Source organism: Physella acuta, unplaced genomic scaffold (assembly GCF_028476545.2).
Source record: "Physella acuta isolate Inbredline_101_S28 unplaced genomic scaffold, ASM2847654v3 ptg000272l, whole genome shotgun sequence".
Taxonomy (NCBI): domain Eukaryota; kingdom Metazoa; phylum Mollusca; class Gastropoda; family Physidae; genus Physella; species Physella acuta.
The window spans coordinates 538,598-552,806 of record NW_026731791.1 but is presented as its reverse complement, the minus strand read 5'-3'; the positions used below and the strand labels follow the sequence as shown (position 1 = coordinate 552,806).

Here is a 14,209-nt window from a genome sequence, read left to right as displayed (position 1 = left end):
ATTTGCGGCATATGTTTGGTATTGATCGGTTTTGTGAAGGAGATTATAGTTTAGTACAGTTAGGTTTAAAATAAACTGCAAACAGTCAGAATATTTTATTATAACAATAGTTTGGGTGATGAACAAATGGAATGTCCAAATGCATTTATAAATAAAATATTTATTAGAGAATGTTTTTATTTGTGTGTGGCGGTGGGGATAGACGTGTCACGAAGGTTGAAATTTCGGTGATCTGGAGATAATCGATTCCATTATAAAATACGATTACGTGGTAGATATTGACAATTTAAACTTTTAATCGGTTTAGCTTTTGCTTGAAAGAAAATGTTTTGATGAAACATGTTTAACTTGACACAGTGGCGTAGCGAGGTCGGGTGTCACCCGGTGCGGCACTTAATGGTGTCACCCCCCAGAGGCGTAGTGATAACAAACTTTCACATTTTTGATTTGCACCCCCCCCCCCTCGAACTTTGATTCGCACCCCCCCCCCCCTCCAACTTTCGATTTGCACCCACCCCCTCAAGTTTTTCTCTATATATGTTGCTAATTTTTGCCTTGATGTCACCCCCCTAAATGGTGTCATCCGGCGCGGTCCGCCCCCCCCCCCATCTCGCGCTACGCCTCTGACTTGACACATATCTTAATGCTGAAGATGATGTTTATTGATGTGGTTGATTTACTCTGGAATTCCAATTTACCATCAGTTTATAATTGTTTTAAACCAATTTTTACTATAAATGTTTCAACGTAGATGAGACTAGTCCTGGTCACAATATCCCTTCATACACCGAGAGTCACAGGTGAACTCTACTTCATGTACCCCACGCTGGGTCCGAAAAATATTACATAACAATTTGTTACGAAGTGAGATAAGGACAGAGTCGACACTTGAAGGACAACCTGTACAGACAACTATGATCCAATATTAATTAAGGACAGGACGGAATTGGTTCATGTCATCGTTTATTGTACTGTTTAACTAAATAACGGTCAAGGAAGACCATTTTGACATTTTTAAGTCGACTATATTCACAATGAAAGATGAGTTTTTCTACACACTAAAACGACGTTTAAAACTGATTATACTTTTTTCCATATCAACAAGATTCTAATCTCACCCGCCAGAACCTTACGTACCTCGTCACATTCAATATATTATTAATTATATATATATATATATATATATATATATATATATATATATATATATATATATATATATATATATATATATATATATATATATATATATATATGTGTGTGTGTGTGTGTGTATATATAATATATATAATAATATAAAACATTCCACAACAAACATGCTCTCATACCCATTCAGTACACTACAGTACCATTCAAAACACTATTGACATTGTGGCTGCATACTAAATTGTCAACTTCAACATTCAGATAATGGCGTGCAACGTTTTAATGTATAGATTTCGACCAAAGTTTTAAAATATTTGATACAATGTATGCATTGACAGGATACAAAAACCGACGCAGACGTTTCATACTGAATGCTTAATTGAAGAACAATGAAGTTAAGTAGTTTCTTGCTCTGACATAAGAATGATAAGTAATCTTTTTAAAAAAGGGAGTTAACTGTGACAAATTTATACAGTGTTGCAAGAAATACGCAGTTGCCATTATTTATAACTAACAGTGCGGGGATATAACTGGTTAGAATTCAGTAAAAAAATATAACAAATATAAAAACCTTTATAATTTGTAAGATATGTCTTGAGAAAATAAAGTTTGTATTAAAAAGAACAAGATTTAATTTCTAATTTTGGGTGCATTTCAAAGTTTGTTATTTTAATTTTTTTTATTTAGATATTCTTTCAAGAATGAAGTTGACAATTTATGTAGACTTCGAGTAAAAGTATTTGTGTTAAAACCTGATTGTTAGTTTGTAATTTTTAAAAGACTGTTGTGTGCACCTTCTCTGTAATCAACCGTGACAACATTTCACCTTCTCAGTCGATCTGATCGCGCGATCGCCAGTATCTAATTCTGTTATTCAATATAGTGACTTTTCAAGTGTTCGTTTGCATTTAATCTTGTTGTCTTCTCTTAGATTCGAAACAGTTTAGTTAGATCTGAGTGAAAATTGAATGTCTATTTAGATTTTTTTAAAGTAGATATTCATTCATTACCAACAAAGAAAAAGGTTCTGGAAAATTTAAATCGCTCTTTTTGAAGATGGTTAAAATTGAGTTATAAGATTTGCCACAAACCCACAAACAAACAAATAAACGGACTAAAAAGCTTGTAACAAAACCATTAAAATAATAGTAAAATTCTACTCTAAAATCAGTATGTTATGTGTTTTACCTGATCAAGTATTATGCGAGGTAACAAAAAAAGATGAATTCTACTTCACTTGGCCATCGTTAGTTTCGATTCAAGAAACTAAAGGCTGGCGTTGAAGTCACTGTAACAACAAGGTTTAAAGTGGGTACGACTAGGTCCATACAAAATAAACAGAAAACTTAAAACCAAAACTCGAACAATAGTTTAGAGTTTATCCGAAGCCTGTAGTGAGTTCACCAGTTCAATACATAAATCTGCTATTTGAAACAAAGTAATTTGATATACTTCATGCGGATTAATGGACATGGCAAGAACATTTCGCAATGCTTGTTACAAACCTGGTTTTCAAATCAGTGTACACACGACATCAACATTTAGGTAGGTATTTCTCTGTTTTCTTACACTAACCAGAAACGTAATATTTGTTGTTCTTTTTCGTGAGGCGATTTGTCAAAACGTATACGAAAAAGCAAACTTGTAATTCAACTGTTAACTTTTAAATATATAGATATAAAAATAAATAAATAAATATATATATATATATATATATATATATATATGTATATATATATATATATGTATATATATATATATATATATATATATATATATATATATATATATATATATATATATATATATATATATATATATATATATATATATATATATATGAGTGCTTTATGGGCACGGAAATATTTGAAGCCAATTTGGGAAAGTATTACAACTGGAAAGTGCTCGTCTGAACAAATATCATATTTTTAAGTATCTAAGTATTCATGTATATGAATGTTTGCGTTCACATTCGTGAGATAGCTGTATAAGAATAAATGATGTATATACCTTCCAACGTGAAGCGTATATGCATTTACTTTTTACCTGCGGTTTGTACTAAAGATTTATCTCTTGGGGAAATTTTAAAATCATTTTATTGGTTTATCTATATAACCTCATCGATCAATATGTCCATGTAGTTATTTCCAGTTGTGTATGTCTGTGATGATGGAAGGTTGCGTCGGAGAGTTCAGGTAGATAGCAGAAACAGGCTATAGCGAGTTGGTCAGAGAGAGACCAATAAAAATACGTGAATTGACCGGTCATGTGGGACGGTCAGCTGACCACTGAAGCGTGGGTCAGTAGGAGATAAGAGCAGGTGTTAGGAAGCGGTCAGAGACGGTCGAGATGTGTAGGGCTAGGTAACAGTTGATAATTAGTGAAGAGAGCGGTCAGATAGGTACATCTAGGAAACGGCAGACAGTAGTAGTAGAGAGTATAGAATAGGCTAGTTAGGTAGGGAATTAATTTGATTGTTTAATAAAGGACATTTATCTTTTGGATCGGACTTGTGTGTGTTAATTCCAAACTATAACCAGGCTGGTATTATCTTCATCACCCCCATTCACACATCTGGGGTGGTTGATGTTTATATCCCCCCTCACAACTGGTGTGACAAGCAGAACTTCTAACCATTGGCTCGTACCCTCACAATGTCCAAATTTAAATGCCCAGGTAAATCCAGTTACTTTTGTCCCTGTGTATATTTTCAGGTGTTTAACAGTTAAGCAAATTTTGAATAAAATGTATGAACGGAGAGGAAAACAATTTGACACAAGTTTTTTCTGTTGATTCTTTACGTAAAGGGGATTGGAGTTAAATAATATTGTTTTTGGTAAAATTAGGTTTTATAAAATTTGCAGACTAGATATTTTAATATAAAAATAGGCTAGAGGATGTAGTATTTTAATATATAAATATTACTAAACGTAATACTTGGAAGCTTTAGAATTTACATTTACAAAAATTATATTACTGCGTAAGGGGTCGTACATTAATGACGTCACACTCGTAGGGTGGGGGGGGGGGTCCGTAATTTTGTGACGGTGTGTGATGCATTATAAAAAAGCAATGTTATAAAACGAATTTTAGACGTTATTTCGCGTTTTGAAAAACTGTTTTAATAAATTGTAATAGGAATGATTAAAATACCCTATTTTGACAGAGTTCAGACAATATTTTAGAAAAATATCGATGTTTTAAAAAGAATTCAACTGCAGTTTTGATGGTGGTTGTAGGCTGAGTTGTGACGTCATTTTAGGAGGGGGGGTCTGGCTTTTTGTGACGACGTGTGACGGAGGTGAGGGGGGGGGGAGTAAAAATTGTCAAAAAAAGCGTGACGTCATTTATGGATGACCTCTAAACGTTTTATGTGGTGGTGGGAGTGGGGCTGTTGATATCTGTCACAAATATTCAGTCCGGTGACCTTGGAGATTATCGATACTCCTATTAAAAAGGATTAAATTGATTATAAAATTTATTCTCTTAATCTGACACAATTCTTTATGTTGAATAAGTTTTTTTTTAACTGCTTTTGTTGCTTTGGAAGTCCGATTTAAACGTCTGCTATTGACGTAAATCTACTTAGTACAAAAATATTGCAAAGCACATAAGACTTGTGCTAATTATATCATTTCATCATGCACCAAAGTTCACAGAAACAGGTGAACAATATCGCATCTATTACATTGACCCTCAGGTCTGAAAGGATAGACTAACTATCAATCATGTATGCCACAAAGTAAATTTTAGCATCCAGATAATATCGAATAACATTTTAATATAAAGATGTAGGCCGAAGTTCTATTTTGATAAAGTGTTTCGATGGACAGGATAAAAAAAATTTATTTAATTGAAGAACAATAGAGCTTTTTTTATTTTATGCATGAAAATCAAAAACAATTTTTTAGAATTGTATCTAGACAGTGTTTTATATAAAGCTTGTTCGACATAGTCGTAGCACCCAATGAAGGTCTGGAACAAACACAATCTCACCATTAAAATAAACGGCCCACCGAGAACTAGTAATACCGAGGAAGGTTTCAATCATTTTAAAGCAATGATCACTGATTGCTATTCCATTGGAGAAATCGTTGCCTTTAAATTACAGCAGGTAAATGCGTCTTTTAAAAATTCAGATTGATCCTGAACAACAGCCTGCAATGAAACCTAATCATTGTGTTTTTAATGACGATGTAATAAAAAAAAAACATTAATTGTGTTCTTTAAATTAATTCGACTTTTATCTTTATCTTTTCTTTTTTCTAAATTTGGAATGCAAATATTATATATTTTTACAATTTGAAATCAAAATATGTTTTAAGTTCAATTAATCTGTTTATTTTTCGTAAAGTTTAATGATTTGTGTGTGTCTCAAAATCTGTTAAGTATCGATTTTGTAATTGCCTGTTTAATACAAGTTAAGTAGCTTACGGCATAAAGCGTGTAAATGTTGATGTATTGAACAATTAAATTTGTGTGTATTCCTAATCCGCTATTGTATGCATCGACGGCCGTCACAGATGTAGCAAAGAGGGAGTTAGGGCTAAAGAATGTAAAAACATTCAGCGACATTCAAATGTTGGATTCAGCTTTGGATGCTTGCAGTTTTAAATCATTCGTGTTGGACAGCTGAATAATTGCTTTGCAATGTAACGTGTACGTGACAACCTGGATTTGACCAAATGGATGGTGGATAAAATAAAAATTATTAAAAATTTCTTTTTTGACTATGATAAGAAAAAACGTTTTACTTTCTCTTATAAAGAGTTTAAAAGGAGTATTGTAATAGTGTAAAAAAAAAAAATAATCTCGACGTTTTACACCTTTATGGGTCAGAAAAAACAATTTTTTGAGTTGTCTGAATGTATGTATGTCTGAGTATATGTGAGCCAATGTGTGTGAGCACAAGACTTTGAGTACTCTTTCACACATATAAATATTAGATCATATACTTAGGTTTTATTCAACATTTGAGCAATTTCGTTTTATAGGAGAAGTATACCTTACTACATTGTAATTTTGTCGAAAACCTTCAGAATTTGATCATTTAAATCATCCTATATAATAAACTGTCTTCTTTCGGCTGTCTCGTAATTATGTAACTCCACGGTATTTCAAATAGATATTATTTAAGAACGCTAAGAGGTCTAAACGTTGTATAGCATTATGGACTCCCATATATATATATATATATATATATATATATATATATATATATATATATATATATATATATATATATATATATATATATATATATATATTTCGAGTTGTAAAATGATGATTTACCGCTGTTTAAAAAAAATCTTCTTTAATTGTGGGACCACGTTGTGCCTTGAAAGAATTATCTGCACCTGGAGTTAACCGTGACAAATTAGTCTATATTTTTAGAAATACGCAGTTGCCGTTATTTTTAATGTCAATCAATACGGAGTGCAAAAGGGTTTGAATTAAGTATCAACAGCAAATAACAAAATATATTCAAAATTTACATTTGATTTTCAACACATGAACAAATATTTGCGGCTGTACAGTTAAACAGTAAGTTACTCAGTGTTTGTTTTTTTTGTGTGTGAAAAATTCAGTGAAGACGAGAATGACATTTAAACTATCGATTCGTCAGTGGTTTAGTCAGTGGTTGCGCAAGCGAAACGTCGCCCGGTTTCATTCAGTTTACGCGACACAAGAAAGACGGGTTAGAACTTGGGACATAGTGACAATCTCACTGAACATTCTGGATATCTCTTATCGGCAGCGTATAGGAACAGCACATTGGCTTCCTATGTGAATTCGACGCGATAATGTTCAAAACCGATTTTTTTATAAATATTATCTTACAGGGAAGTGTATGTTCTGTAAAACATATTAAACAGTTAACACTGATATATTTTTAAGTCGGAAAACGACAATGAACTGCAACTTTGTAAAAAAAAACAATCTATACTGACTTCTTAATATTGGCTACACAGCAGTGTTTGAAAATTAACTAATTACACGCAGTGAATGTTGCGTAGCTCGTCGTGTATTGATTAACAGTCCACTAATTAACATTGAACGTCTGAACTGAAATTTTTTTTTAGCTATACATGGCCGAATTGGTGTGTTCGTGTCTGTGTGTAAAGGTGTGTTAATTATAAACATCGTATTAAAAGCATTTTCTTTTGTGTACTCGTGCATGTATCTATGTGTAAATATACACATACACACCTATTTTGAGTGTTCGTTACGTAAGGTTCTGTGATCCCAACTTTTATGTTTATAAATCAATTAGATGTTGCTTGTAATTAGAAGTTGGCTATTGTTGTCATACATAAAATTTTCCTTTTTGATCGTGAAGGTCCATGAGGCAAGTGAAATAGAAGTCACATGCTTAAGTGACGTCGCCATATGAAGGGATAGTGTTGTCAGCACTATGCCCAGCCGCCTTTACATTCCCTAACGTGAGTTAAGTCCCCGTCAGAGCTGGGTGGACTCGGGAACAATATATTCACGTATCCTGGATTCAAACTCAAGGCTTTTGGGTAAGCAGTCCAGCGATCTACCGCTAGGCCACTCCTTCACGGGTCAAACATTAAAAGCAGTGTAATCCAGGCTAAGAGAGAGAAACAAAAAAAAATCGCCAAAAAAAAACCCAATTATAACTCATTAACCTGTCACGTTTTAACAGTAGTAATCATGATTTATTTATATGTGTATTGTGTAAAAGTTTTTTTTATAGCGAATTTGTTCGTACATATTTCGTTGTTTGTGTGTTTCTTTACTGGATGTCGCGTACGCAGAGTGGCGGGTCAATTATATAGACCGTCCTCTCCCACTAGGCCGAGATTGACTATCTGGTTGTACTAAATGAAGCAATTTTATAGCATATTTAAAAAAAAAAAACAATAGCTTACATGGACAGGTATACATTAAAAAACATTTAATATGTACACAGACAATTACAACCAAAATATCTATTATTAATATATTTAAAAAAAAAACAACGATTTGATCTTTAGTAAATACAAACGTATTTTTAATTAAAATTTATATATTATTATAAGTAAAGTGTAATCAAACGTTCAATTAAAAAAATATATATATATATAAGCTGGCATTGCGTTTAAATATTCTATCTAATAGATGTGAACTAAAGATGTGTGATAATCCTATTTTTGTATATAATTACAGTGTGAGAGAGTCAATTGTATGGTTCCATGACAAACGATCTCGAGACAAAATATCCCAGACCAAATATCTTAATATTTAAAATAAAATTAAGTTTAATAACTTTTGATTTTTATTTAGTTTAATTAATTGTATAAAATGCATACAACATTTGACATTCAATTAACAATGTTCACAGCCAAAATACTCAAGGTATTTGCAGTGATATATTTTGTCTGAGATCATTTTCTGAGATCATTTGTCTGAGATATTTTGTCTGAGATATTTTGTCTGAGATCATTTGTCTGAGATATTTTGTCTGAGATCATTTGTCTGAGATATTTTGTCTGAGATCATTTGTCTGAGATATTTTGTCTGAGATCATTTGTCTGAGATATTTTGTCTGAGATATTTTGTCCATGATATGATTTATACTGAGATGTCGCAGACAGATCCTCAAGATAAGATGTCTAAAACACATATGAATTAAAAACCTGGGGAAAACACAAAACCACAGCCAATAGAAAGATCATTAAAGTCCACAAATTCGGCATACCCCGAGTAGTGTTTCTTCCAGACCTTTTTCTCCGGGGGCACTTGAAAATTTCGGGGGGGGGGGGGGGGCGGTAGACTTTCTTCGGGGGGGGGGGGGCGGACACTGTTAAAAGTATATATTTTCTATATAAATTAAATAAATTTCATTTCGTTCGGGGGGGGGGGGGGCGGTAAAAATTTTGCGGGGGGGGGGGGGGGCGAACCCCGAAGAGATGCCTGGAAGAAACTCTCACCCCCGAGGTGGAAAGAGGATAATATCACGAGGAAAGCGTTAGAATGCAATCCACAAGGGGAAGGGGTAGAAAGACTGGACTGAGGCGATCATACACGTTCTCAGACATTTTTATATACGCGTACACAAATCGTTACAAAAGACTTTAACAACTCACCGCACGAAGATTGAGCAGGGTACAAAGTACAAACAACATACACCCCAACATTCACATCCTTTCACTCCTTGACTAAATATCCCTGTTCTGATATCTATCATTAAATTACTGAAGGATGAATGATAAGGGGTAACATCATACCGTATTGTTTTGCAAGAGGTTATGTACATGATATGTGTGTGGGGAGGGGGGAGTTAGGGGTAGAGAATGTGACGGGGGTAACTGGAATAATTTAAGTATAGGGATAGTTAATGTAATACTCCAGCAAAAAATATACTTTTATATTCATAGTTCGTAATTTATTTTTCCTTGTTGCATTTTAATTTAAGTTAAAACTATTTTAACTCGTACACAATCAAAGAGGAATCAATTATGTTATTAAATTTGGTCAATTAGGTGATTTGCGTCTCCGTACAGTTTCCTGTCAACATGGCATCCCATAACTCCTTCATATACTTGACGTTGTACATGGCACTCACATATCGTTTGTACACTAGGTCACAAAATGTGTACTGTTTAAGAGAAAAAGCGAAAGCCGTGTTCCCCAGTCTGGTGATGTTTAACGTTACGGCCATGATACCTGTGATGAACGCGTCCTCGTTAGGAACGATGTGAACAAAGGGAAAACTCGCAGCCATTTTGTGAACGACGGAGCTTGTAAGGACGTAAGAATGTCCATACACGTATTTTGGGAAGAAGGAGAATGCATACATATGGTGGGGTACAGCCCATTTCCCGTCCCGTACAACGTAAGGCTTGGGAAATATATGCTGGTAGCCTATTATAAAATCAGTGTAGTTTTGAGCAACATGTTGAACAAGTTTTAAAAACACTTTCAAGTGGACAAAGGTGTCCATGTCCACTTTAGCGACAAATTTAGCTTGTGGACAATGTTTGGATGCCCAAGTCAAAGCCGTGGCTAACTTTAATGACAAGTTCCCGTAGTTGTCTTTAAAACTTGCCACAACGATGTCCCCATAAAGTTTGGATTCGTTGTACAATGCAAGATTCTCTACATCTGCGAAGCCTTCATTCCCGAAGAAAAAGACCAATCGAACTAAACCTTTTTGGCTCCAGGACTTGTCGTAAATTGGTGACGCCCATGTCTGACGTATAAGTAGCCTCCAGTCGCTGTGTTGTTTAACGCTCATAATCATCACCAACAGGTCAACATCACCTGAACACACGGACGTACCTGGGATCGAATACTGGCTAGGAATGTCCGACACACGTGAACTATTGAGATAAAAGTACGTGAAGTTCTCAAAATATCCCGGGTTCTCTTTAAACTCTGCGGTCTTAGAACTCAGGTTAGAGAGTAAATCGTCATCCAGAGAATTAATGTTGGTGACTGGTATATTTAACGTGTCGGTCGTATGGTGAAATGATCTATCTGATGTTGGAGTTCTATCCGTTGTAAGAACTACTTGAACTACCGTATTTGCTTCAACACTGGTATGATACAAACTTTCAGTAGAGATGTGTGTAGTTAGTTTCAGTGTTGTCACAGATGTTGTTTTGTTGTCTGGAAATGATGTCCTACTCACAGCGATGAAATTTTGGAATGTTTTGTATTTTATTGTAATCCCTGTGGTTAAAATATACGCCAGAGATATCAGAAGTAAACTTAAAAATATTATTATAATGTGGTGTCTTTCCAGCGTTATTCTTCGTGGCCTTAGATTTCTGGAAAAGATGGCAATACAAAATAAATAGTATTATGATTTTTAATCTAACATATGTATTTTGAATTATATTATAAAACGTAGCTTAAATTGTCATAAATTTAATGTGATAGCAACAACAATTAATTTGAGGCTAAGACTGAGAAATAGAGGGACAGAGAGAGAGAGAGAGAGAGAGAGAGAGAGAGAGAAAGAGAGAGAGAATGGAAAGGGGGGGGGGAGGGAGTTGGAGCCAATTGTAATTTTTTAGAAGTATATTTTTTCCTTATCAAATAATGCGACGTTAGCATAACAAAAAAGTTATATTTCAGAATAAAAGGTACACTTACGCTTTTCTTGAATACATTTTGTTAACGGTTTTTAGATTTATTCGTCCAAAACTATTATATATATATATATATATATATATATATATATATATATATATATATATATATATATATATATATATATATATATATATATATATATATAACTCAAACAATAGAACTTGGTTTGTACAAAATATCAAGTTAAAAATTTTGTTTACTGTAATCTCTATGACAGCCTGGTACAAATCACAACTCGTATTCCGAAACACCTTACGAAAATTTAACTAACCCTTCTCTTTTCAACATAGACGCGTCGAGAATTAAAATCTGCATCGATCATAACATTAACGTCGATCTATGCTTACCACACGTTAAGGTACACTACGTCTAACCTACGATAATCGTACTCGCCTAATGTTTTTTACTGGTGTAACGCATTTTTGTGTGGCCCTTTAAAACTTTAAAAACAAAGGGAATTGATTTTAGATAGAGTCGATCGCTGGTGTTTGTTTTTAATCAGTTTCTACCTGGTGTTGAAAGTTTGGAGCTCGTGATGTTATTTGACTTTTAAATTATCACAGTATAATTTTGACGACACATTTCTCTCTTTTAATGTGATACACATTTTTTCAAGCATGAATTTTATTCTAGAAAGCAGAGTGTAGGGGGGGGGGGTAATTAAAACTCTAAGGATGGAGGGCGGAGCACTGGTAAAAGTATACATTTTCTGTAAAAAAAAATATATTTCTTTTGGGAGAGATGGGTAGGGTGGTCGACGTGCTTCGGGGTTGCTCCCAATTTAGAAGAGATGCCTGAAAGAAACTCTGCGTGTAAATTACAGACGACTAACCTAGTTCAGAACATAATGTTTAATAGTTGTCAGTTTTTTCATTGTTGGGACAGAGTACTAGAACAGCAGTACGGCTGCTCTAAGATCTCCACTTAGCTCAGATGGGTACCTGACTCAGGATAGGTGAAGTAAAGGCGGTTGGGCATAGAGTGGGCCACACTATCCGTTCACAGAATCAGTGAACGCTTCTTCATCTGAACCTTCAACGGCTGGGTTTGACATGATAACTCTCTACAACCAGGATGTAGAGGATAATTTAAGCTCCAAGGATATTTCTTCTGTTCAATTCCTTCTTTCGTTGGATTCTAAGCATGTTTCAAATAATGAGAGTGTATGTTTTCTTTTTCATCAACAAAACTTCATAAGTAGTCAAAATCTAGATTGTTTTTTTCACAATTACAGTATTCTATATTCCGTTTACAAAAAATATAAATGAAGCCTAAATACCACATATATTGCAAGCTTTTATTTGCGGAAATCTTACTTTTAATGTTTTCAGTCTTATCTGTAATGCTCTTTTGCTTCTTTTGTTTGTTTGTGTTGCTTTACCGCATAATAGGTTTTCAAGTGTTAAAATGTTTGCTTTAAAATGTCACATATAGTAAACAACATAAGCTTCTTAACTAACAGCTTGAAGCAGATTTCATTTGTTATACATAGGAAGCATTAAAAAAACACAACATCAAATACGGTTCTATTTATCAATATTCATTATACACGTTTTACAAAAGTGCGTACAATCTGGTAAACTTTAATTTATTACAACAGTAGGCCTATATATACAATTATATTCGCTTAGGTTTTCAAAAACATTTGAGAATTCGAATACTTAATTATATAGTGAAATTTATATAGAAGATATATACTTTTAACAGTGTCCGTCTCCCCCCCCCCCCCCCCCCCCCCCCCGCACCGAAAATTTCAATACAATGTGAATTTCACTTGCAGTCACTTTTTAGCCCTCGTCGAGTGCTTTGAATCTGACCAACAGTTTTTTCATACGGCCTAGTCATCTATAGAGGTGCATGCAAAAAAATGGTCAGGTAAATAGAGGTTGAGTATCGTAAAATTTATGTTGAAATTACCCTGTTTTTCCCATAAAATACAAAGATTAAATAGGGATTTACGATTAGTCAGTTTTGACCCATTTGCAGATTTTTCACGGATGTGGCGAGTTTTTTCTGGCACCTCCAGGTGTTCTCCTACCACCTCACAAAATATCAAGGGGGGTCGTTCGGCAAGAAATTTTTTGTTATATAGCTTAAATAAGGAGATTTTTTCGTTGAGGACTTTGAGTCAAACCGACAGTTTTACCTAAAGGTCAAGCGATTTACCTAGGAGCATGCAGAAAATTAGCCAGATATACTGAGCTTAAGTACCATAAAATCCGCGTTGAAATGACCCTCTGTTTTTCCCATAAAATACAAAGATTATATAGGGAAATACAACTGATCAGTTTTGACCCCTTTACGAAGTTTTCCCAGATATGCCGAGTTTTTTTTGACACCCCTAGGTGTTCTCCTACCACCTCCCAAAATTTCACGCTTTAGCCCTCGTCGAGGGCTTTGAGTCAAACCGACAGTTTTCCATAAAGGCCAAGCCATTTACCTAGAAGCATGCAAAAAATTAGCCAGATATACTGAGTTTAAGTACCATAAAATCCACGTTAAAATGACCCTCTGTTTTTCCCATAAAATACAAAGATTATATAGGGAAATACAACTGGTCAGTGTTGACCCCTTTACGAAGTTTTCCCATACATGCCGAGTTTTTTCTGACACCCCAAGGCGTTCTCCTACCACCTCACAAAATTTCAAGGGGGGTCGTTAGACGAAAGTTTTGACCCCATCTCCCTGGACCTTTCGACCAACCGTCACGGGCCCTCGTGTTCTATTGCCCCAAGGCACCATCGTGCCAAATTTGACGCGTCTGCGGCGCCGGGAAGTGCCCTATCGGGCATCTGACCACTTTGCTTTATATATATAGATCTCCACGGGGTATAGCTCTAAAGATTTAAAAGTAATGATGTATAGGCCTATATATAATCGGTTATTACTACAGCTGATATAGTTTATTTTCTATATAGTTAGCAGGTTTGTGTCAAGGTGTCACATCCACCTCCCC

The 14,209-nt window shown here is 34.5% G+C and overlaps 1 protein-coding gene across 2 annotated transcripts; it reads right to left on the bottom strand.

Annotated features, from left to right (window-relative positions):
• Positions 1–9,575: 9,575 nt before the first annotated feature.
• Positions 9,576–11,585, bottom strand: LOC131939281 (beta-1,3-galactosyltransferase 1-like). 2 transcript variants are annotated; one of them, XM_059297495.1, is made up of 3 exons: positions 11,525–11,585; positions 11,254–11,304; positions 9,576–10,925 (listed from the first exon to the last, which is right to left on the bottom strand). In XM_059297495.1, exons 1-3 carry the CDS (start codon positions 11,566–11,568, stop codon positions 9,632–9,634), a joined length of 1,389 nt encoding a protein of 462 aa, XP_059153478.1. In that variant the 5' UTR covers positions 11,569–11,585; the 3' UTR covers positions 9,576–9,631. The 2 variants fall into 2 exon arrangements, with proteins under 2 accessions (XP_059153478.1, XP_059153479.1); XM_059297496.1 differs by lacking the exon at positions 11,525–11,585 and having other exon boundaries at positions 11,254–11,315.
• Between the last annotated feature and the right edge of the window lie 2,624 nt (positions 11,586–14,209).